The sequence below is a fragment of the Mauremys reevesii genome, linkage group 26 (genome assembly GCF_016161935.1).
Source record: "Mauremys reevesii isolate NIE-2019 linkage group 26, ASM1616193v1, whole genome shotgun sequence".
Classification (NCBI taxonomy): Eukaryota; Metazoa; Chordata; order Testudines; family Geoemydidae; genus Mauremys; species Mauremys reevesii.
The window spans coordinates 4,385,565-4,408,278 of record NC_052648.1 but is presented as its reverse complement, the minus strand read 5'-3'; the positions used below and the strand labels follow the sequence as shown (position 1 = coordinate 4,408,278).

Below are 22,714 nucleotides of genomic sequence, written 5' to 3'. Positions count from 1 at the left end.
CACACCGACACACACTGTGCACACACACCCACACTCAGCGGCACGCCAGCATGCACAGACATGCTTGCAAACCCCCCATCCCACCCCCCGCACACACATGCTCTCTCCAAGCAGAAGCATCAAGATCAGGTGTCCCCTGCTCCCTGTGTCCCCCCAGAGCAGCAGGCCCTGGCGCCCCCTGCCGGAGACACCGTCACCCTTCCCTACCGGCACTGCCCTCGGGGCCTTTGCCCCCGTCTTTGCTCTGCGTCTGCATCAGCAGCCAGTCCCAGCAGGTCTCCGAGTAGGAGCGGATCTGCTCCAGCACGTGCAGCACCCGCATCTCCTTCTTGGCCTGGCCCGCGTCGGGCTGCGAGAAGATGATGTTGTGCAGGGCGGCATTGGCCCGCATGCGGGAGTCCTTGCTGCTGCCGGGGCTCTGGGGGCCTCCCGGCTCCCTGTCCGTGTCGTGCAGGATCTGGATGAGGAGTGGGAGGCAGCCAGACTTGCGCATGGCCAGGCAGCTCTCCTGCGAGCTGGACATGGCCAGCAGAGTGCGGGACATGTCGTCCTTGTCCCGGGTGGCCAGCATGGACAGGAGCCAGAAGACCACTTCCACCTGCAGAGCACAAGCACCCAGTGGGTTACCCTGCACCCCACCCCTGGCACAAATCCTGCTGCACTGTACCCTCTAGTGCAGAGGTCCCCAAACTGTGGGGTGCGCCCCCCCCAGGGGGGCATGGAGGACCGTTCGGGGGGGCACAGCAGGGGCCCAGGCCAGCCCCCACAGGGGGGCGGGGAGGGAGTGCCACCCAGCTCCGCTCCCTGCCCTGCCCCCACCCCCAACCCCTTACTCAGCTCCAGGGAGGGGGTGTGGACAGGGGTAAGGGGGGGCACAAGGTAAATTTGGGGACCACTGGGGTCTATTCAATGGTGGGCAAAGTGAAACAGACAAGAGACAGGTCAATTTCACTCAGCAGCTGCCAGCCACCTCTGGTCACCCGCTGACAAGCCTGGGGAAGGGGGTGGGGAACTGGGCTGGGAGTGGAGCTGGGTGGCACTCCCTCCCTGCCCCCCATGGGGGCTGGCCTGGGCCCCTGCTGTGCCCCCCGAACGGTCCTCCACACCCCCCTAGGTGTGGGGAATTGAGGCTACCTGACTCGCCCAAGATCACACAATGAATGTCCTCTAACCTTCTCAGCATCTTGGGCCTGATTCTCCTCTAACTCACCTCGGTGGAAATCACAAGCGACCCCACTGAAGTTGGTGGGTTTACACTGGGGTACAAGTGACGCAGGAACAGAATCAGGCTCCCTGCTTGTTTGGGGATCTAAATCTCAAGCTTTTTCCTGGTGCAATTAAACCAAGAAGCAACATGAGACCCCCTTCCGCCCCGAGCGGTGCTGGGGGAAACGTCGAATCAGATGCTGGGGTCAGAGTGCACAATCTGGATAGACATGTGTAGGAATTGGGTAGCATCCCTTTAAATAGGTTGCGTGCTGGTGGCACTCACTGTCTTCTGTGTTCCGGAAGCCACCAGAACCCCAGCAGAGCAGCAAGGTGTGAATGCAGCTAAGCCTGGCAAGTTGTACCTAGTCAGCACACGTGGTTATCTGGACCCTGTTGTGCCTGTGGGGTTCCTTCATTTTACATTTCTGGTGTAAAGAGCCAAAGACGCAACAATAGACCAAGGGCAGGAGGGGAAACTGAGGCACGGCACGGGGACGTGACTCGCCCATGGTCACCCAGCAGGTGAGCAGCAGAGCTGGCAACAGAAGTTCTGGGCCCAATGCCCTGTCTGCTACGCAACACTGGCACCGTTCAGAGCCGGGGAAGAACTCGATTTGTTCATCTCCAGCGAGCGTCTGCGTTTCCTCCATGAAACGCCCAAGGGATGGGGATTCTTGTTACCTTATTGTTGCTGATGTGGCTCCCTCCCTCCTCGGGATGCGTTGGGATGTCCAGGCTCCCATCCCCTTCCACGCCAGACAGCTTCCCACACAGCTACAAGAACAGAGAGGGGGGATGCGTAAGAACCGGTGAGCTGTACAGAGCACATCCCAGCAGCTGCAGTGTTGGGCTGGCTGGCTCTGACTAGGCCCCTGCCCTGTGAGGACCCAGCCTGCTTAACTTCATCCAAGCAGCCTCCTCCGCTCATCCCGAGCCGCTGGGAGGCCGGGCAGCAGCCGCGGTGTATGGATGGGTACAGGGGACTCCCGTTCATGGAGGATTGGAAAATGCAGAATGCTGTGATTTTATTCTCCTCTCCCGGTCTGCTTGTCCCGTCTCTCTGTCTGTCTCCTGCATCGGGCACACACAGAGCCCAGATCAGGGGTGAGTCTTGGTGCAATTTGCCCCCTCAGAGTGTAAATTACACCCCAGTTAATTCAACTCAGCGGGCCAGACTCAGCGGGAGCGTAAGGTGGATGACAGAACCAGAGCCTGCCAGAGCTAACCACAGGAGTCTCTGCAGCGTCTGTAGCTAGGGCAGTGACAGACTCACATCCCCTGTGGATTGGACGTGGAGGGGGACCCGCGACACACTAATCAGTGGGTTCCACACCTTAAAGGTCAGCATAGGGCCTGAGCGGGCCTTGTACGCTGGAGCCATGTGTCGCACCAGTTTTCATGCCCTTAGATACACACGAGACCCAGTTCTGCTCCGTGGGAGGCCAACAGCAAAAACCATTTCATCTGGAGAGGCCAGTCTACCCACCCCAACACCACCCCCATCAGTGGCTCGGTCCAGGCAAGCAAACTCTCCAGAAATTGCTAAGGGACCCTGTCTCTGTCCAGACCTGCTCTCAGATCCAAGTGTGCTCCAGAAAGACACCCAGCAAAGTGCCAGTCACCTTCCAGGGGCAGAGGGGCCCAGATAGGTCCCAGTGCAGCAGGGCTGGGAGGGGAGGAGGCACACATGGGACCCCTCAGCATCACATAACTGGGTTCAGCAATGGAGAGAAGTTTGGAAGTAGGCTGTGCTCACTGGGACCTCGATTCAGCAAAGCACTTAAGCGCTCACTTAAAATCCCATTGGCTTCCATGGGACTTGGGTGCTCTCTGAACCGGGACCTGCAGCCCCTGTTCTAGCCCTGGGGCAGCACCCAGCAAGGGCAAAAGTCCCATTGATTTCAATGGGAGCAGGATTGCACCCTCTACAAGCCCTGGAGAGAGACCCTTCAGACAGTCCCTCCAGCTCAGTCCTGAGCCGGCTCCTTTCACCAGCGCTAAATGGAGGGATACTGAAGTGGAGGTGTCAGTGAGCGGGGTGCCGGGTTGCAGGAATGCCAGGTGACTGTGTAATATGCAACATGGATTTTCCTATGAGACCAATGCATGTATCAGCATCTTCGCTGCATGGGGTTTTGCTAGGCCTTGCATGTAGGGTGGCCAGTTTTGACTGGATGTATTCCCGGAGGTTTCATCACATGACATCTTAAACGAAAGATGATTCTTTAATTCCTGGAGACTCCAGGATAACCCTGGAAGGCTGGCAACCCTCCTTGCACAGTGGAGGAAATGACTTCTGGCTGCCCAGAGGGGGGGGCAAGCCACAAGGGCCCCCACGAGAATATAGTATTCTATAGTATTGCAACTTGTTTTATGGAAGGGGTCCCTGAAATTGCTTTGCCCCAGGCCCCCTGAATCCTCTGGGCAGCCCTGCATGTAGAAGAGCCAATCCATCTCTCTACTGCCATCCTTAGTGACGCATCTCCCACTCCGTCATTGCTCCTCAATAATCCGCCCATATTAAATTATTTTAAACCCTCTCTCTCAAAGTACTTAGACAGCCCCAATCCCATAGTATCTGAGCACCTCAAAGCCACCCTGTGAGACAGGGCAGCAATATTGTCTCTATTGCACAGATGGGAAACTGAGGCACAGACAAGCTAAGTGTCTTGCCCAAGATCACACATACAGTTTGTGGCAGAAGAGGGAATTGAACCCAGCTTTCCTGAGTCGTAGGGCAAAGGGCCTAGGCATGGAACTATCCTTCCTCACTACCAACCAGCCTTATTGCAGATGTATGTAAAAAAATATGTATTGCCCAGGGATTCAAGGCGTCAGGACCGAGCGCTATGGCTCATTTCACTTTCCGGGACAAATCCCCTTTTTAGCCAACAGTGTGATAATTGTCTTACTGAATCTAAACCGCTCCATCTTCCCAGGGCTTAGCTAAAAGCCCCGCTGTGCTCCGGCTTTGCATGGGGCTAAGGGAGAAATTCACAGCCAGTTCTGCTATCGATCTCTTGGTGCAGAGAAAGGCTCGGGGCCAGGGGCAAAATAATTTGTCTCTGTACTCACTTCATCTCTGTCACAGAAGGTAGGAGAGAGAGCGCCAGTGACTGTTGGGAGCCCAGAGTAGGAATCACGTGACCTCTGGCTTTTTAAACCCAGTTCAGATGTTAATGAAACCCTAAGGCGGAATTCTGATCCCACTGAAGTCAATGGCTAAACTCCTATTCATTTTAATAGGGCCAGGATTTCATATATGGCCTCTGGGTTTAAAAACTGTTCAGAGGCTAGTTAAACTCTGGGCACTTAACCCTTAGAAAAATGCTACAGTATTATGCAGTAATTATCTCAAACACTACAGCTTCCTGCCACATTACTGAAGGATTCAGGAGTCTTACTGTAGAATGCCCTAGTATTTTTAATAACATTGTAGGTTTCTTGTATTGTAGTATTTTTGTTTAAAAATACTATTTTTATTATAAAACTGTGCGGGGTGTTAAATAATAATGCAATATCTTTAAAACAATATTGTAGTATTATTTCCTAGTACTACCGTATTTTTCTTTATAATCCTCTAGTATTTTTAATACAGAAGCAATCACTTTTATTGTAGAGCTGCAGGTATTTTTTCTTTAACAATTATATAGTATTTTTCTTATTACATAATATATTTAATAAAACCATGGCATTTCCCCTTATAATTCTGAAGTATTTTTAAAGGGCTGTACTATTTAATAATACTGTAGTATTTTTTTTTAATGCTGCAGGTATTTTTCTTAAAATTTAGCATTTTCTTATCATTTAGTATTTTTAATAAAACTGTAATGTTTTTCCTTTTAATATGATGGTATTTTTGAGAATACTGTACATTTAAAAATTACATAGTTGATTTTATTCATAAAATCATGGTATTTTCCTTATAATGCATTTTTAATTTAGTATTGTTTAATATTTTGGGGGAAATAATGCTGTAGCCTTTCAATATTGCTGTAATATTTTAAAAACAACACTGCAGTATTTTAATATTACTGAATCTTTTCGAATACGTGTTAGTACTTTTAATATTACTGCAGTAGTTAAACATTATAATTTGAATATTAACGTAGGTTTTATATTACTGGAATATTTAGAGATTTAAAATACACCGCTACCTCGATATAATGCCACTGGATATAACATGAATTTGGATATAACGCGGCAAAGCAGCGCTCCAGGGGGGCAGGGCTGCGCACTCCGGTGGATCACAGCAAGTTCAATATAACACGGTTTCACCTATAACGTGGTAAGATTTTTTTGGCTCCCAAGGACAGCGTTGTGTCGAGGTAGAGGTGTAAGGCTGTGGTAGTTTTGTACAGTTCTGGCAGGATATTCACTGAGTGGCCTTTGTTGTGGATTGTGTTAGATCTGTGGAGTCAGTAACACACATCCAGTCTGGGCAGCAGTGGGATTAATTGGGGGGTCTGGGACACATCTGTCCCCCCCAACCCCACCCGCTCCTGATTCCCAGCATGGGAGTTGGCTCAGCCACTCTGAGAATCCAACGCTGGGCCTGCCAGCATCTCCCCTCGTGGCCTACTTCTCGTCGCCATGGCAACTGCCCATTTCACGGTGCCCGAGACACACAAAGGCCTGGCCCTCCCGCTCAGTGGGGCGGGGAGGCCTCGGAGACCCGCCTGCCTGTAGCGCAGAGATGGGCAAACTATGGCCTGCAGGCCACATCCGGGCCACATCGTCAGGGGCGGGGGGTCCGGGGGCAGTCAGGGGACAGGGAACAAGGGGGTTTGGATGGCAGGCAGGGGGCGAGACGGGGTAAGATGAGGGCGGGGGCTGGGCCATGCCTGGCTGTTTGGCGAGGCACAGCCTCCCCTAACCAGCCTTCCATACAATTTTGGAAACACGATGTGGCCCTCAGGCCAAAAAGTTTGCCCGCCCCTGCTCTAGCGCCAGTCTCACCCCCATGCCAAGCAGCCTCCTCCAGCATTCCCACCCTGGACGCAGAATGAGAGCCCACACGCCCCTCAGCCACCCAAATGCAGCCAGCGCTGCCATGGCCCGCGCGACTCTGCCATTGCCGGCCCAGCCAGGCTGTCCGGACACAGTGCCCAGGCCTGCGGGTGGGACGCGAATTGCTCCCAAGGGCGAGCACTGGAGAAATACACCCCGAGCTCCAGCTGGGGCAGAGGGAAATGCCAGAGATGCTGCCCAGCTGCTGCCTGCCATGGCAAGGCCCTGCAGAGACCCCAGCCACTGGAGAGCAGAGGATGGGGGAGACGGTCTGGGCCACGGCCCTAGACCCTCCACCTGAGGATCTCCAAGCCCTTTGTAAATACCAGTGAGCAAAGCTCTGGGCCAGGGGGAGTAAAGTATCATCCTGCCTCTTAGAGGGGGACACTGAGGCACAGAGAGGGGAACATGCATCAGGAGTGGGTGGCGAGCCCAGGTCTCCCCTCTCCTGGCCCTGTGTGTTAGCACAAAGGCCAGCCTTCCCTAGATAGAGAGGGCTCTGTGTGTGTGTGTGTGTGTGTGTGTGTGTGTGTGTGTGTGTCAGAGAGAGAGAGATCTGGGCCTGGGGGGTGTGTGCAGGGGAGGCCTCCCCTGTGTTGGTGCAATGAGGGGTGTGTGCAGGCAGAGAACAGGCACACCTGGACTGCTGTGGTGGTGAGGGGGAGAGCATACCTGTCTTTGTAAGCACCAGCCCGCATTGGGTACGTGTGCAATGGATCAGTGCAGGGGAGTCTCTGGGTGACTACAAATGGCAGGTGCGAGTGTGTGAGCCCACACGTAAGTGTGCACGTGAGTCTGGAGCATAGGTGTGAATGTGCGGGTGTGCATGCCTGTGGGTGATGCTGTGCATGCCGGTGAATGAGCAACACTCGCGGTGTAGACGGCTGGGTGTGTACACGTGTGGGGGTGACACGGTCGGGGGGGAGGAGAGGGGTGCACAGGGGCATTGCACACACAGGACAGGGACTCTGTTAGAACCACCGCTTCCTCCTGCGGGGGCTGCAGCCTGAGGCCCAGCGGACCCAGCTCCAGCTCCGTTACCTGTGGCTCCGACATCTGCACCTGGTCCTGAGCCTCCATCAGCTCCTTGTCGATCTGCTCTAGGCGGGACGCTCGGATCTGTGGGGATTTAACCACAGAGTCAGCAAGCGCCAGCCCCACCGCCCCCCGCAATGCCTTCCAGCTGTGTCCCGTGAAGGGATGGGGTCAGGCAGCATGGGGCCTAGAGAGAGGCAGACTCAGCCACCAGGTGGGGAAGGGGGACAAAGGGAAGGGGGGGCACCCCTCTCCCAGAGGAGCTACTCCCCCATGCAAAAATAAACCACCCCATAGTAGAACATGATTCTGATTCCTACCCACCCCCTATTGTCCGACTTTGTGGGTAGAGGGGTTGCACCCTCGGCTCCCCCACCACTACCCAGATTTCTGGAGTGACAGGGGAGAGCCTCATCTCTCCCAATGCCTCTCATTGCCCGTCTTTTTTTGGGGGGGTTGTTGCTTCCCAATCCACTTCTCCCCCCCCACACACACACACACACAGCCCCGCTTTGCGGGGAGAGCTTTGCAGTCTGATCCCTCCCATTACTTGGCTTTGCAAAGCGGGGGGTGCATTACTGGGGGAAGAGGGGTGAGGCTGATGGGAAATAACCCACAGGAAGGGAGCAGCTCCCCTGCCCTGACCTGAGCCCTCTGCACCATCTCGTCGGTCGTCCCGAAGCGCTCCTCCATGAGCGAGCGGATGTGCTGGGCCTCGAACTCCAGCTGCTGCCGGATCAGATCCATCTGCATAGAGAACTGGGAGCCGGGAGGAGAGGCAGGGCATGAGGGGAGAGATTCCAGCAGTCTGCCTGGCCCCGCTCTACCCCAGCACAGGGTATTCCCTACAGGAGGCGCATCCCATGGGGCAAAGTGCATCCTACGGGGCAGGGGATTCGCTCAGGTCTTGGGCGGAGTCCTCAACATCCCATGAGCCCCTGGGACCTCCCAGCACCCAGGTACGCCTGGCAGAGGAGGGATCTGTGTTGGCTGGGTCCTGGGCCCAGGAACTCACCGTTTCCACATGAGGTAGCTCGTCCAGGCGCGTGGAGAGGCTCTGCAGCTGCGTGTAGTACCAGAGCTTCTCCTTCTCCTCCTTCTCAATCTCACTCAGCAGGAAACACCTGAAGAAGGGGAGGGGGTAGAGGGCAGGCAGTCACGGACCCCCCACTCCATGAACCCCACCCCCAGTGCTGAGCTGACGCCGACCCAACCCCAGGCCCAGCCAGAAACCTCACAGGAGGGGGAAAAGCGACAGGAAGAGGGACAAATCCACTAGGGGCCTCTTCACCAGGCTCTCCCCACACTGAGCCCAGCTGAAGGGCTGGCTAATGGCCCCTGGTAGCATCCCAGGCCAGGGCACGCTGCAAGGGGAATGGGCAGACGCTGGGCTGCACAGGATACTGGGTAATGGGAGCAGCAAAGGGCTGCTGGCGAGCTAGGGCTCAGACACTGTGGTGATGGGGGCAGGACGGAGAGAGACAGACAGGCAGACACCTGGATGTGCTGGGGGACAGACAGACAGATGGGTGCACAGGGGGAGAGGCAGACAGACAGAGGGATGTGTAGGGGGACAGACAGACGGGTGTATAAGAGGACAGGCAGGCAGACAGGGGTGCAGGGGGAGAGGCAGGCACACAGGTGTGCAGGGGGAGAGGCAAACAGACAGAGGTGTATGGGCATACGGATACAGACAGACAGACAGACGGGTGTATAAGAGAACAGGCAGGCAGACAGGGGTGCAGGGGGAGAGGCAGACAGACGGAGGTGTATGGACAAACGGAGACAGACAGACAGTGTATAAGAGAACAGGCAGGCAGACAGGGGTGCAGGGGGAGAGGCAGACAGACGGAGGTGTATGGACATATGGAGACAGACAGACGGTGTATAAGAGAACAGGCAGGCAGACAGGGGTGCAGGGGGAGAGGCAGGTGTATGGGCATACGGAGACAGACAGAGGTGCAGGGGGAGAGGCAGGCAGACAGGGGTGCAGGGGGACAGGCAGACAGACGGAGGTGTATGGGCATATGGAGACAGACAGACAGACAGATGGGTGTGTAAGAGGACAGGCAAGCAGACAGGGGTGCAGGGGGAGAGGCAGACAGACGGAGGTGTATGGGCATACGGAGACAGACAGGGGTGCAGAGGGAGAGGCAGGCAGACAGGGTTGCAGGGGGACAGGCAGACGGATGGAGATGTATGGGCATACAGAGACAGACGGACGGATGGGTGTGTAAGAGGACAGGCAGGCAGACGGGTGCAGGGGGAGAGGCAGACAGACGGAGGTGTATGGGCATACGGAGACAGACGGACGGGTGTGTAAGAGGACAGGCAGGCAGACGGGTGCAGGGGGAGAGGCAGACAGACGGAGGTGTGTGGGCATACGGAGACAGACAGGGGTGCAGAGGGAGAGGCAGACAGACGGAGGTGTATGGGCATACGGAGACAGACAGACAGACAGATGGATGTGTAAGAGGACAGGCAGGCAGACAGGGGTGCAGGGGGAGAGGCAGACAGACGGAGGTGTATGGGCATACGGAGACAGACGGACGGGTGTGTACGTTTACCTCTCTCTGTCCAGCTCCTCCAGCAGCCTGATGGTGGCTCGACTCAGCTCCCCCATGCTGTCCTTCTTCTGGGGAGCAGCTGAGTGCACGGGGCTGCCCTCGGGGCAGGCGAGCTCGGGCGCCAGGGCGGGAGGCTGGAACTTCAGGTTGTAGAGGCTGGTGATGTCCATCTGCAGAGCTGGGGGGGCAGCAGGAACAAGGGCACCCTCGTGTGGATGGGGCTCGGAGGAACAGCGGGACTGAGCCTTGCTAGCGGCCCCTGGGTCTTGACCCAGCCCTGGAGCGCTGCTCCCCCTAGGGGATGGTTGTAGCATTGCAAAGCACCCCCAAACCAACCTCTGCCAGGATCCAGCCGCTGGCCAGCCCAGCTTCAGGAGAGGGCGGGGAACCCAGGCTACGCTGTCCCAGCCAGCAGCCACTTAAAGCTGCATCCTCAGCCCCACCAGAAGCCCCGGGGCCTGGTGACAGCTCACACAATCCCTGCCCCTCCTTTCGCCCGGGTGAATCCCACACACCAGGGCACAGGTGAGGCAGGGAACCGAGCCCCTGGTTGTTATATGGTTCTATACCCTGCTTATCACACAGTCTGGTCCTGTCCACACCAGCAAAACTCAGCATGGTGGGAGTGGGGAGCGCTAGCATATTATAATATGCTGCCCTGATATGCCAAATGCATTTCCCAGCAAAGCAAAAGCTGCTCACAGATCAGATGGTTCAAACTCAGTTGGAAGTGGGCAGAGTTAAGGGGAGTTAAGTGGGCCAGCACCTTCTCATGCTCTGCTCACACTGGGAGGGGAACGCGCAGCTGTGTTTGAACAGGATGCAGGCTGGCTCTGCCAGGGACTCCCTTGGCACCGGGATGGGGAAGGAACAGGGCTGGATATAGGGGCACCTGAGGTGCCAGGCTTGGGGGGTGCCGGACTCGGGGTGCTGTTAGGATCTGTAAATCTGTATTTATTCATGTTAGCAGACAAATGTATCCTCTTATATGACAGGGATAAATCATGCATGCAAATTGTGCATCAGAGGCATGAAATGGGCTACAAATGCAATAAAAATACGGTATTCAAATGGAGGCAGGGGCCGCCAAAGACGGTCTTCGCCTGGGGCACCCTTTGGTCCAGGGCCAGTCCTGGGGGCAGTCCCTCAGATAGTGCAAAGCAGGGTAGCCCCACTGAAGCAAATGAAACTGCTCGTGTGTTTAAAGCACATGGGTAGGTGTTTGCAGGATCAGGACCTATGGGTGCATTGAAGGAGTCAGTGGATCATTGGCTCTGGATTCCTATTATTAAATGAACAGCCTGGGCTTAGAAACCCTTTGTCCCTTCCACCCTTGCAGCATGCGACTTCCATGTGTGTAAAGTTAAGTAGAGCCTGATGCATAGTAAGGATCAGGATCTGCTCCAAGGTCACACAGGGAGTCAGTGGAAGATTTGGGAAAAGAACCCAGATCTCCCGAGTCCTGGCCCAGCAACCCATCCGCTAGACCCTACTCCCCTCCCAGTGCTAGCAACAGAACCCAGGACCGATAACCCCCAGAACCCTACTCTAACCATTAAACACAACTCCCCAATCTGAGCTGGGCTGGAACCCCGGAGTCCTGGCTCCAGTCCTCCCCATCATGCAGAACACTGGCCTTCTCGTTTCCTGGATCAAGGACAATTTATTTTCCATGTTGCCCCTGGCCCCCAGGTTCTGGGCTTCTTGCTGCAGCACCCCACCGGCCACCAGGAGCTCTGCAGGACTCCCTTTGTGCAGAACAGAATCCCATCTGCCCTCACCTCACTGGACGGGCCACCTCTTCGGGCTCACTCACCTTTCAGCTGGTCCAGAACCTCTGTCTGTCCGGAGGACACCATGACCCGGGCCTCTTGCTCCAGTTTGCCCTGAAGGTGCTTCAGGACTTCCTAACAAACAGAGGAACCCAGTGCGAACAAGTCAAGCCAGCCAGGCCACTGCAGAGAAGCCAAGATGCAAATGGGCCACGGAGATGGGGCTCCCCTCTTACTCCTAAGGGGGATCCCTGCGGGGGTCGGGTGGGGGCACAAGGGGAGATTGTGAAAGCACTCAGCTCCTGCTGCTCTCCCCATGGTCTGACTGAAGCACAAGCTGCGGGGGTGGGGGAGGACATGAAATATATGCCCCAATGAGCTCTAGTACAGAGCGGACCTGATTAACCCTTTTTTGGGGGGGGGGGGAAAGAGTCTTAGCTCCAGGTGGGGAAACTGAGGCATGGAAAGGGCAAATTCACTGCCTCACCAGGGTGTAAATCTGAGCAGAATGTGGCCCAGAGAAGCACAACAACTGCCTGAGTCAAAAGCAGAGCAGCGGGCGGGGGGTCAGAACGCTGGACCTCCCAGCTGCCTGCCCTGTGCTCCGCCCACTAGGCCCCCCTCCCTCTCCAGGAAACCCGCCCCCTGCCCCCGCCCGCCCTGCTGCAGGGCATTGGGTGACATGCTCAGCGAGGGCTGGGCCCTGGGGCTGCCAGCGCCATCACCTTCATGTCCGAGGTCTCATTCTCTAGCTTGGAGAGGTGGCTGGAGTTGTCCTCCAGCTCCCTGCGCAGATGCGTATTCTCCTTCTTCAGCGCCTCCACCTGCCGCACCAGCTGGTCATAGGATGCTATGGAGCCAGACATCTTCAGCTCCTCCAGCGTCTGGGAAAGAGAGAGACGTGGGTGCGCCATCCCCGGCAGGGACCCCCTGCGCCCTGGTGCGCCCAGTTGTACGTGTGTTCAGCGGAAGTGCCAGGGGCTTGTGCACGGGGGGGATGCAGGTCCTGATTCGGTGCTGGCTAATGGAAGAAATCCATTGCAGATGGGCAGGGGCTCAGATCCCAAGTAAGGGGGGCCAGGGAAGTACCACAGCAAGAGATGGGGCCCCCAGGGTGCTGCCCGGCGAGCCAGCCCCTGCCCCAGTCTAAGACAGACCAAGGCAGGTCAGTTGTGGACCTCAGGCCCAAAGAGAGTCAGCGACTTGTCCGAGTTCGCCCAGGGCTGAGAACTGGCCCCAGACCTGCGTGCTCAGTGCCACAGGTGGACGTAGGAAGTGACCGTCCCTCCCCCAAAGAGCGTCCAGTCTAAATAGACAAAAGCCTCGGAGGGGGACAGGAGGGGGCCGTGACTTGCCCAGGGTCACCCTGCCAGCCAGGAGCAGAGCAGGGAATGGCAGAACCCTACCCACTGAGCCACGCTGCCCTTAGGACCTGCCCAGTGAGCTCACGTTACCCTGCATCCTTCTAGGAACCATCTCTTCTCTCACTCCCATCTCCCCAGCAGACCTTCTCCCCATCTGCTGCAGCTCACTGACATCTCCTCCACCAGTATTTCTGCCCATGCCTCCCTCAGCCTGCCTGCCCGTCCTCCTTGTTCTCCGCTCCTCTTGCCGCAGCATTTTCTGGACGAAGCTCCTGGGAGGGAACTGGGCCAAGGATCCTGCTAGGGGGTGACGGAGCTGCCGGGGCTCAGAGAGTGGCAGGCCCCGGCCTAGGGGATCCTCAGATCAGGTCACGGCTCCTTTGGGTCTCTCCTGCCTTTCCCCCTGGAAGGACACGCCCGGCACGCACCCAGTTCAATTCTATTTCCTCAGGGCGCCTCACACCTCTGGTCCTGCAGCCCGGCTCCCTTTGAAGTCAGGGGGCGCGCTGCACGTGGAGGTGCTTGTAGGACTCAGCCCTCCAGGAGATGCTCAGGTTGGGATTGAGGGGGCTGTGGGTCGGGCCTGAGGGGCACCAGCAGAACTCAGGGAGTGGGGAGCCCAGGGCTGGGATAGCAGGGGGGTTGTGGGTCGGGCCTGAGGGGCACCAGCAGAGCTCAGGGAGTGGGGAGCCCAGGGCTGGGATAGCAGGGGGCTGTGGGTCGGGCCTGAGGGGCTCCAGCAGAACTCAGGGAGGGGGGAGCCCAGGGCTGGGATAGCAGGGGGCTGTGGGTCGGGCCTGAGGGGCACCAGCAGAGCTCAGGGAGTGGGGAGCCCAGGGCTGGGATAGCAGGGGGGCTGTGGGTCGGGCCTGAGGGGCACCAGCAGAGCTCAGGGAGTGGGGAGCCCAGGGCTGGGATAGCAGGGGGGCTGTCAGACGGGCCACAGGGGTAAGGACAGAGGCATATGGATACAGCTCACACAGCAGCTGGCTTCGCAGGCCTAGCCCGCGCTGTTACTCCAATGCGCCCTCTTCTCTGCAGGGCCCCCTCTCGCTCTTCCCTCCCCTTCCCTTTCTCCGCAATTGCCCCCTTTTCTTTCCTCCTCCCTCCCCCTCTCCTGGCACAAGATGCGGCAGCTCAGAGCTCGGCAGCAGAGGCCCCGTCCCATATCACCAACCTGCCGCTGTCCTGGCGGACATTCCCGGGCCTGTCTCGGCTGCTGGGGCAGCCGGCACGGCTCTCACCCCAGGTAACGGAGCTCCCATAACCTCCAGCGTGGGGCAGCTAATCCCACCCTGGATTACAACATTAGCACCATTAGGAGGCATTTGCAAGGCAGCATTAGCCCAGCCAGGTTCCCTTATTAGGGAGGGGATTTGCAGTTAGCCGAGCTAATGCAAGGAGCCGCAGGTTTGCAGGAATCAGCTGGCCCTGCAATGTGCCAGGCAATCACCCAGTTCCCAGGCAGTGCTGCGCTGGCAGAGCCTGGCACGTGGCACCCAGGGGGGAGGAGCTGGCAGCATGGCCCCGAGCTGGGAGACCGGGGGGTGGGGGGACACCAGTGCCCATCACTTGCAGTATGATGCATTACCCAGGCGCTCACACTGGCTTCGTGATGCCCAAAGCAGGGGCTGGGCATCTCCCGGCATCGCCTCTGCGCACAGCATCACAGGGCTGCTCGGTGAGGGTCAAGGGGCCTTTAGGGCTGGGATAGCAGAGGGCTGTGGGTCGGGCCTGAGGGGCACCAGCAGAGTAACCGTGCAACCCTGCAGCAGGTTCAGCCTGTAACCTATGGGCCATTTCTGAACCACACCCTAGTGTTTATTCCCCCCCACACACACACACACGCAGCCGACACCCCCCGGATCGTCCAGCCCAGATGTTCTAACTAGGTTCAAAAAGAACGGGCGCCCCCCTCCCCCAGCCCGAGCGAGAACAGCACGCACCGGGGGGGGGGGGACGCAAAGGGTTAACTCCAAGCAGGCAATTCATCAGCCAGGCCCAGCCACCTGCCCTCCAAGTGACAGGCGGCCCTGCAACCCCTGGCCCCTCGACTCCTCAGCGTCCCCTTGTCCCCTCCTTCCTTCACCCTGGAGCACCCTGCACAAGCCCCCAGAGGTGCGGTCTCTCCCCACCACCTGCTCCACTGCCTTCCCCCTTTGTCTGTCTGTCTGTCTCCCCCCAGCTCTCCTGGGTCTCCCCCTCCCTCTCATTCCTTTCTCTTTCTTTTCCTTGGGAAGGGAACAACAAAGGAGCCTTTTCCCCATCCCCTCTGCCTCGCCAGACACCCCCCGCACGGCAGGGGGCAGATCAATGGTCCCGCTAGCCCGGTATTGGGGCTTCCGGCAGCAGCCGGGGCCAGGTGCTTCAGAGGGAACGACCAGAACCGGGCAATTCTCCCCCTGCTCACCCCCCCTCCCCTCTAACCTCCAGCTCTCACGGCCGCCCCCAGCGCCTTCTCCTGCCCCGCTGGCTCCGCGTCCCAGGCCGGGGTGTCCCCGAGGGCCCGTCTTTGCACTCGTTACCCCGAGGGCCTGGGGGGCGGCCGGCTGGGGGGCGGCCGACGTCCTGGTGCGCGCTGCATGTTCGGCCCCGTCCCAGGCGCCTCATCGACGTTCGTTCACCGGGGGGGGCTTCCGTGACCAGCTAATTTCCTAGCAGCCCCCGCTCCACCCCCGGCATCTCCACCGTCCGAGCGGAGACGGCGGCTGGGCTTTGTTTACCACGAGCGAGCGCTAGGCATGCTCATTCCTTCACCCGCTGCACGGGGCTAGGAAAGCAGCCCCCCCCCTCTGAGGGTGCACCCCCCCCCTGCCTGGGGTTCGGCACCGCACGGGATGCCCCGGGGGACCCCTCAGAGGGGAGGAGCTACCCCCACCCCAGTCCAATGGGCCTCGGTCCTAACCCCAGGGGGCCCCAGCAGGGCCCAAGGGGAGGTTTGAGTTCCTGCTGCCCCATTCAGACCTTCGCCACTCTGCTGAGGGGGCCACCAAAGGGGACCCTTAGCAGTAGGTTTTCAAAAGAGCTCAGCACCTAGCAGCTCCCACCGAGACCAATGGGGCATCTCTCCCCTCCCCCACCGAGAACAATGGGGCACCCTCCCTCCCCTCCTGAGACCAATGGGGAATTCCCCCTCTCCCGCTGAGAACAATAAGGCATTCCCTTCCCCCACTGAGAACAATGGGGTATCCCTCCCTCCCCCACTGAGAACAATGGGACATCTCTCCCCTCCCCCACCGAGAACAATGGGGTATCCCTCCCTCCCCCACTGAGAACAATGGGGCATCTCTCCCCTCCCCCACCGAGAACAATGGGCATCCCACTCCCGCACTGAGGGAAATCTGGCCCTTACCGATAACGGCACTAGTGAGTCTTTGTGACGGATCTGTTGGAAACTCAACCGAGATCAGGACTCATTCACCCTGGTGCCACCAACAAGCCACTAGATGGTTTTCGCACAGCCTAGGTTTGAACCAGAATCGCAGATGTGAGCAGCCGGGAGCTGCTCCGGTGCCCCCGAACTGAACAACGGAACAAAAAGGGAACCTAAAACACAACACAACACAACACACATCCACCCACACACTCTCTCTCTTCGATCGGGGACCCGCTCCAGAAAGGTGTTGCTGCCCAATGTGTCAGTTGAACCAAGAGCTGGGTGAATGGTTCTTTCAGCCACGGGATTAAATATTTTCCCTGTGGTAGCGGCCAGGAGCCCCAGTCACCCCCTAGGCGCTGTACAAGCACACCGCAAAAAGACAGTCCCTGCCCCCCAGTGCTGACCATCTCCCCAGCTGCATTCCTGTATCACCCGCCAGCTGAGGCTCTCACTGCACTGTGCACATCAGGAAGCCGCCCGGAGGTAAGAGCCATCAATGGGAGCAGGGGGTGCTCAGCACTCCTTAAAACTCAGGTCCCATGGCTAGAATTTTCAGAGGGGCCCAGCACCCCCAGCAGGGCCACACTTTCCCAAGAGCGCCGCACGTCGGGGGCTGAGCCCTTGGAAATCTGGCCTCAGTGCCTCAAGTTGGGCACCACAACCCAGTGGCCTCTTCAATGGACATCAGCCTGAACTGCCCTAGGCCAGCTGCTGTTTCCCGCTACAGATTTAAATCCACGCTGCCCGCAACGCAGTCGCTCTGTTTTTACATCGGTGGAAGTGAGATCAGAGGCCGGCCCTTGGCGGTTACCTTTGCGCAAGGGCCTGGAAAGGCAGAGCCGTCGTGCGTGCATGGAAAGGTCACACCCTGGGGTCTCAGATCATGGGGACAAAGGCATTACCGGGTAGCCCGCGGCGATCAGATCGTATGAGCGGGCAGAGGAATAATCAATAATCCTGCTGGTTGCTCAGGACTCTGCGTCTGGGGGGCGGTTACCGTGGTAGCTGCGATGGCTCCCTGGCTCAGGCAGGTGCAGCACCCAACAGCTCCCAGTGCGAACGGGGAGACAGTGGGTCCTTTATTGTCCTCCGTGGGAACTGCAGGGTGACAGGGGCGTCCCCACAAGGAGGGCAGCGCGAGGGGGTGATGGGCAGTTCCAGGGCTTTAATAGCACCGCGGGGTCATTGCCAATGGCGCGCCGGCGGTGGTCCACGCAAGACCCCTTTGTGCTGCCCAGGCTGCAATTTCCCGTCTCGGTGCGTCAGGATGGCAGCCGTATGGGTCGGGCTTTGAGCTGTGACATTCCTGCCTCCCCCAGAGCTCGTGGCGTTTGCTTGCTGCCCCTTGGCGTCGGCGCAGGGTGTCCTGGGGGAGCTCGCACAAGGCCGGCGGGAGAGCAGGACAACAGCGGCTTCCCCATTCCACGGTCCGTGCCCGCTGAACGTCCGAGCTTGCCAGAGGGCTGGTGAGCGGGCGGCAGCTCGCGTGCGCCCGTGTCCCAGCGTGTCAGCGCACACGTGTCTCCGCACGCGTCACAGAGCACGGGCGTCTGTCAGGACGCGGGCGCTACCCAGCGGGTCTCACGGCGGGGGTGCGTCCCGCCGTCTCTCTCGGGGTGCGAGTGTAGCCCAGTCGGATTGTGCGGTTGTGCCTCCGAGCGGGCGTGCAGGTGAGGAACCAGCCCTGCCTGTGCCTTGGGGCGGCGGGGAGGGGCCAGGATTTAACTAGACTGATGTGAAGTTGCGTTAGCGCTCGCAGCTCTGAGAGAGCCGGACACTGGCGTTATCTGCCACGGCCGGGTTAACAGCCACGCTCGCAACACCCTCCCCCACGGAGCTGCTCCCAGATATGGATTCAGGTCTAAGGCGGTACCAGCGCACAGTGTCATGGGGATAATGCGACCTCCCTCCTTTGTAAAGCGCCTTGAGATCTACTGCTGCGAGGCTCTAGGTCAGCTCTAGAGCGGGTTATTCCAGCGATCCAGAGAGTCAGACAGTAGCACCAGCAGCTGCAAAAAAAAACCTGGTAGTGGGGCGAGGCAACAGCCAAGTACCCCTTCCTCCAGCCTGTACAACCACGACGGACGCCGTCGCGTCTGACCCACCGGGGGCTGCTCCATGGACCTAAAAGCACGAGCTAAAGAATGAACCCTCCTCGGTGGGCCTGTAACATTCACCTGCTCTGCGGATGGGGCACCCGGGGGCACTGTCACCCACTCACCAGTGAACTGCGCAAGGTCTCACCCAACTGAGATTTCAGGAGGGACGGGGCCAGTCTGGGTCTGAGCAGGGGGCTCCCTCTTCCCACCACTTAGTGGATTCAAGACCGTGCCGCCCAGCGAGTCACCCAGGCGGTCAGTCATTTAACCAGAGCTGGTGGGGGAAATTCACTGGTTTTCCCCTGCAAAAAAAATTACTTCTACAAAACTCAGATGTCTTGGTTTCTTTTCTGTCTGTCTCCACATTTCAAGGCCAAAAACATTCAAGGAAAACTGAATTTTCTTTCACAAAATCTCTGCTCCGTCAAAACGCCCTTTCCTGTTTTAAAACCCCTTTCAGGGGAAAAATTCCAAACCTGCTTGACTTAGGACCTATGACCCAAGGGTTTCGAACTGCTCTGCAGACATCAAGGAGTTAAACCTCGCAACAGCCCTGCAGGGAAAGGTTTTCATTCCCACTTGACAGAGGGGGAAACCGAGGCATGGATCAGGCTCCGAGGCAGGAGTCCTATGCGTCGATCACTTCCCCACTCTCTCCTCGCCACAACCCAGGGGTCCTGGCTCCCAGATTCCTTTGCACTAACCACTAGACTATACTCCCCCTCCAAGGGAGAGGAAAACCCAGGAGTCCTGACTCCCAGGCCTGCCTCGCTCCCCACCTCCCAGAGCCGGGCCAAAGCACCCGATGTCTTGTCCTCGACTCCTGTGCTTTAAACACCTTCCAGGCTGCCTCACAGCAGGGCAACAGCGTCTGGTCCTCCCTAGTCTGATTGCACTTTGGGCTCCCTTATCCTCTTCCCAATGTCCTTCCTGAGCTCAAGCAGCTTTGCCAAGGCAGAGATAATGGCCGCGGGTTCCTTTAAACCAGAGCCAAGCCGATTCCCCACTACAGAAATAAATCCGAGACAAGCCCCAACGGGAGACAAAAGGCTCCGCGGCTCTTTGAAGCCTCCTGAATCTCGCGTCGTGGGCGATTCCCATGCGCTGCTGAATAAATCATGGCAATCAGGAAAAGCCATGGAGATGCTGCCAACCGGGCCAGCCAATCACAGCCTGGCCAAGGCTCTCTGGTTGCTATGGTGATAGCCAATAGCACCCCAGCAGCCGGAATATAAAGGCAAAGAAGCTTTCAATTTCTTTTCCTGGGCTCTCGACCAGGCCATCAAATATAGATGCAAGTGTGTGTGCTTGTTAATTCCGGCTCCAGCCTGGGTTTCTGGGCCCAGCTCAAGACAAGAACAGCTCTTTGGGGGCAGGGACTGTCTCTCACTGCGCGTACGTACAGCTCCTAGCACAATAGCCTTCAGATGCCTGCTGAGACTCTGGGCGCTACCGTAATGCACATAATAGAAGGATGTGAGTATGCAAAACTCCACCAGCTACTAGATGCAAGAGGCTAGTCGTGGAACCAGGAATGCTGATCTAAAGCCAAGTTTAGCTCTTTGGGGCAGGGACCGTGTCTTTGTTCTGTGTTTATAGAGGAACAAGCACAGAGACCCAATGCTGGTGTCTCACTTTACACACGCAAGCTTCAGAGGGAGCAGGATCTAGCCGAGCCGTCATTAGGTTGACATAAAGCAGATGGGTCTGAGTAAAAACCAGTTCAGTCCATCTCCTAGTTTCCACTCATAATACCCGCCTGTTATGTTGTGCTGTCAGTCGTTAGATCTCAGAGCACCACCTTAGAGATGGGGAAACCGAGGCACAGAGAGGGGAAGTGATTCACCAGTGGCAAAACTGGGACTAGAACTCAGGTCTCCTGACACCCAGGCGCTGTCCCCCAGACCACATGGCCGCCCTCCAGCTAATGGGGTTTGATGGCCAGGTGCAGACAGGGCTGTAAGCGGGTTGCTACGAAGCCCAATCAGGAAATCATAAAGACCTTTACGTTAAAGGAAAATTGCGGGGGGGTTGGGGACATTTCTCCTCCTTGGCACAGGGACTCTTTGTCTGAGTGGTGCACCATGGGCATTAGAAACAGACAACAAATAATAGAACGCAGTGGACTTTCCACCACCAGAGTAAAGACTGCAGCCAGGCAAGTGGCAGAGGAATCCCCGCAGGACAGCCCTCCGTCCTATCGCAGCATCACAATGGGTTTGTTTGCTTCCAAGGAAGGATTTAACAGGAAAACAAGAACCCCCCTCCCCCACCACCTTGCATGCACCCTTTGCCCATGGCACACAAAGGCGCCTCCAGCCAGCCTTCCCGTCAGCTGCTTTAATCAGCATGTGTCTTTCTGCTCCAGCGGGCAAATGAATTATTTAGCTGCCCCAGGTTTCTGGCTGTGATGGGGAATGGGGTGTGGCTATGGTAGTATTTCCCCAGCCTCGGCTCCTCCATCCCCCCCAAACTCCATCCCTGGGAATGCTACCATGCCTGGGGGAGGAATTCCTATAGGACACCCTCTAATCCCCACTCTCTCCCACAGTCCTGTCTCTCCTTCCCCACCCCTCTTCCTCTTTCGCTCTGTCTTTTTCTCCTTCCCCCGTTCATTCCCTCCCTCTCCCTTCCTTGCTTCCGTGTTCCCCTGACTTCCTGCATCCCCCCACCTCCTCTTTCCAAGTATCCAGCGCTTCATCAGATCACATGAGTTGACTCCCCGGAGTCTGTTTAAACAGTTCTCATCTCCAGCTCACACGTTGTTCATGGACCATCTAAGGCCAGCTCCCTAGCTGGCGCGAATGGCCATCGCTTCCCTGAACTCAATGCAGCCGTGCCAATTTACCCCTGCTGAGCACCCGACCTCTCGGGCCCAATTCCTCATAGCCCCACACCGGGCCCAGCCATTTACACCAATCAAAAAGAGCACAACACGCGACCGGCTCATCAGACCTACATCCATTGTGCACCGGTGCACAAGGAGACCTGCGCCGATCCGCGCCTTGTTCCTGCAGCTCCGGCAGACGCCCACGCCCCAGAGAGAGAGAAGCAGCTCAAAGAATGAGAAACATCGACGCTAGAGCTGGTTTAGATTGTTTCCCCTAAACCGAACGCTTTTAAAAATCATTCCCCCATTAACCTTCACACCAAGCCCAGCCCAGCCGCAAAGGGGCCGAGCTCACGCGGAGGGAGCCTGCAGATGAACACGGGCTGCTGGGCAAATGCCCCATTCCCAGAGGCAGAAGGTAGAAGCCAGAGTCAGCGTCCAGCTGGGGCATGCGCAGGTTCGAACGAAGTAGGAGCCGCACTGGCGTTGCCTGGGGGCGGGAGGGGGCCGAGATATTTACCAGGGATCCTGAGGACCTCCCAGGCTTTGATGGCGTTTTCCTCTCCTGCGCTTGCCTTTGGCACAGCGGGGGAGATGGCCCAGCGCACGCTGACGTCAATAGAAGTGGGACTGACCCCTCTCCTGCGGGGGCAACTGGTTTTAAATCGGGGCTGGGGGCGGAGGGACCAAGTGACAAATCAGAGCTGCTGAATATCACTTGAATGAGTCGTTTCGTACCGTGGCAAAATTTATCCACTTATCAAGTGAGATGGACGAGCTTCTGTTCCGCACGCAGCGTTTCCTTTGGGCATGAATGCAGTCCCAGAAGAATGCACTCCCTAGGCCCAGGCAGATTTGCTCAGTGCTCAGACTTGCTGGGCTCCTCTGAACATCTGGCCCTTCGTGGAGCCAGACATGTGTAGGGACCGACAGTCCGACCTCCTACTCAAGCCAGGCCAGAGTACCCCACCCAGCAATTTCTGAGTCGACCCCACAGCGACTGTCGGATCTGCAGCACCTCTCTTGGGAAGAGGTCCACTTGCGATTTAAGGGCTTGAAGTGATGGAGACATCACAACACCACTAGGTCAGTTGTTGCAGGGGTTAAAAACGTGTCCCTTCTTCCTAATCTGAATTTGTCTATCTTCTGCTTTTAGCCATTAGATGCCTGTTCCTGCTAGATAAAGAGCCCGGTACTAGAGAAATCTCTTCACCACGTAGGGACTGGATCAGGTCACAGTCTTAACTCTCCTTTGGATAAACTAGATAGAAAGCGTTTCTCCCTCGAAGGCATTCGAACCATGTCAGGAAAAAAAATATATCGACTCCTTTTTTAATTAGCTTCGATTCCCATCCTAGCATCCTTCTGTCCTTGGCCTCAGACGCTACCGATGGAAGAAGCAGTGACAGCAAAACATCTTATTTCCTTCATTTTGCAACATCATTTTCT

At 57.3% G+C, this 22,714-nt stretch overlaps 1 protein-coding gene across 5 annotated transcripts in view; it reads right to left on the bottom strand.

Annotated features, from left to right (window-relative positions):
* The window catches only part of APC2 (APC regulator of WNT signaling pathway 2), a 47,725-nt gene that overhangs the window by 16,520 nt on the left and 8,491 nt on the right, over positions 1–22,714 (bottom strand). Inside the window, exons 1-9 of one of the 5 annotated variants that reach the window (XM_039515631.1) lie at positions 21,786–21,848; positions 12,319–12,477; positions 11,638–11,728; positions 9,822–9,999; positions 8,270–8,378; positions 7,900–8,013; positions 7,261–7,338; positions 1,891–1,983; positions 208–598 (exon numbers count right to left, since the gene is read on the bottom strand). In XM_039515631.1, coding sequence (XP_039371565.1) covers positions 208–598; positions 1,891–1,983; positions 7,261–7,338; positions 7,900–8,013; positions 8,270–8,378; positions 9,822–9,999; positions 11,638–11,728; positions 12,319–12,459 — 1,195 coding nt within the window. In that variant the 5' untranslated portion in view covers positions 12,460–12,477; positions 21,786–21,848. Of the gene's footprint in view, positions 1–207; positions 599–1,890; positions 1,984–7,260; positions 7,339–7,899; positions 8,014–8,269; positions 8,379–9,821; positions 10,000–11,637; positions 11,729–12,318; positions 12,478–13,047; positions 13,514–15,384; positions 15,813–16,309; positions 18,001–21,785; positions 21,849–22,714 lie in introns of those variants that run through there. The other 4 variants (XM_039515629.1, XM_039515628.1, XM_039515630.1 and 1 more) reach the window with 4 other exon arrangements.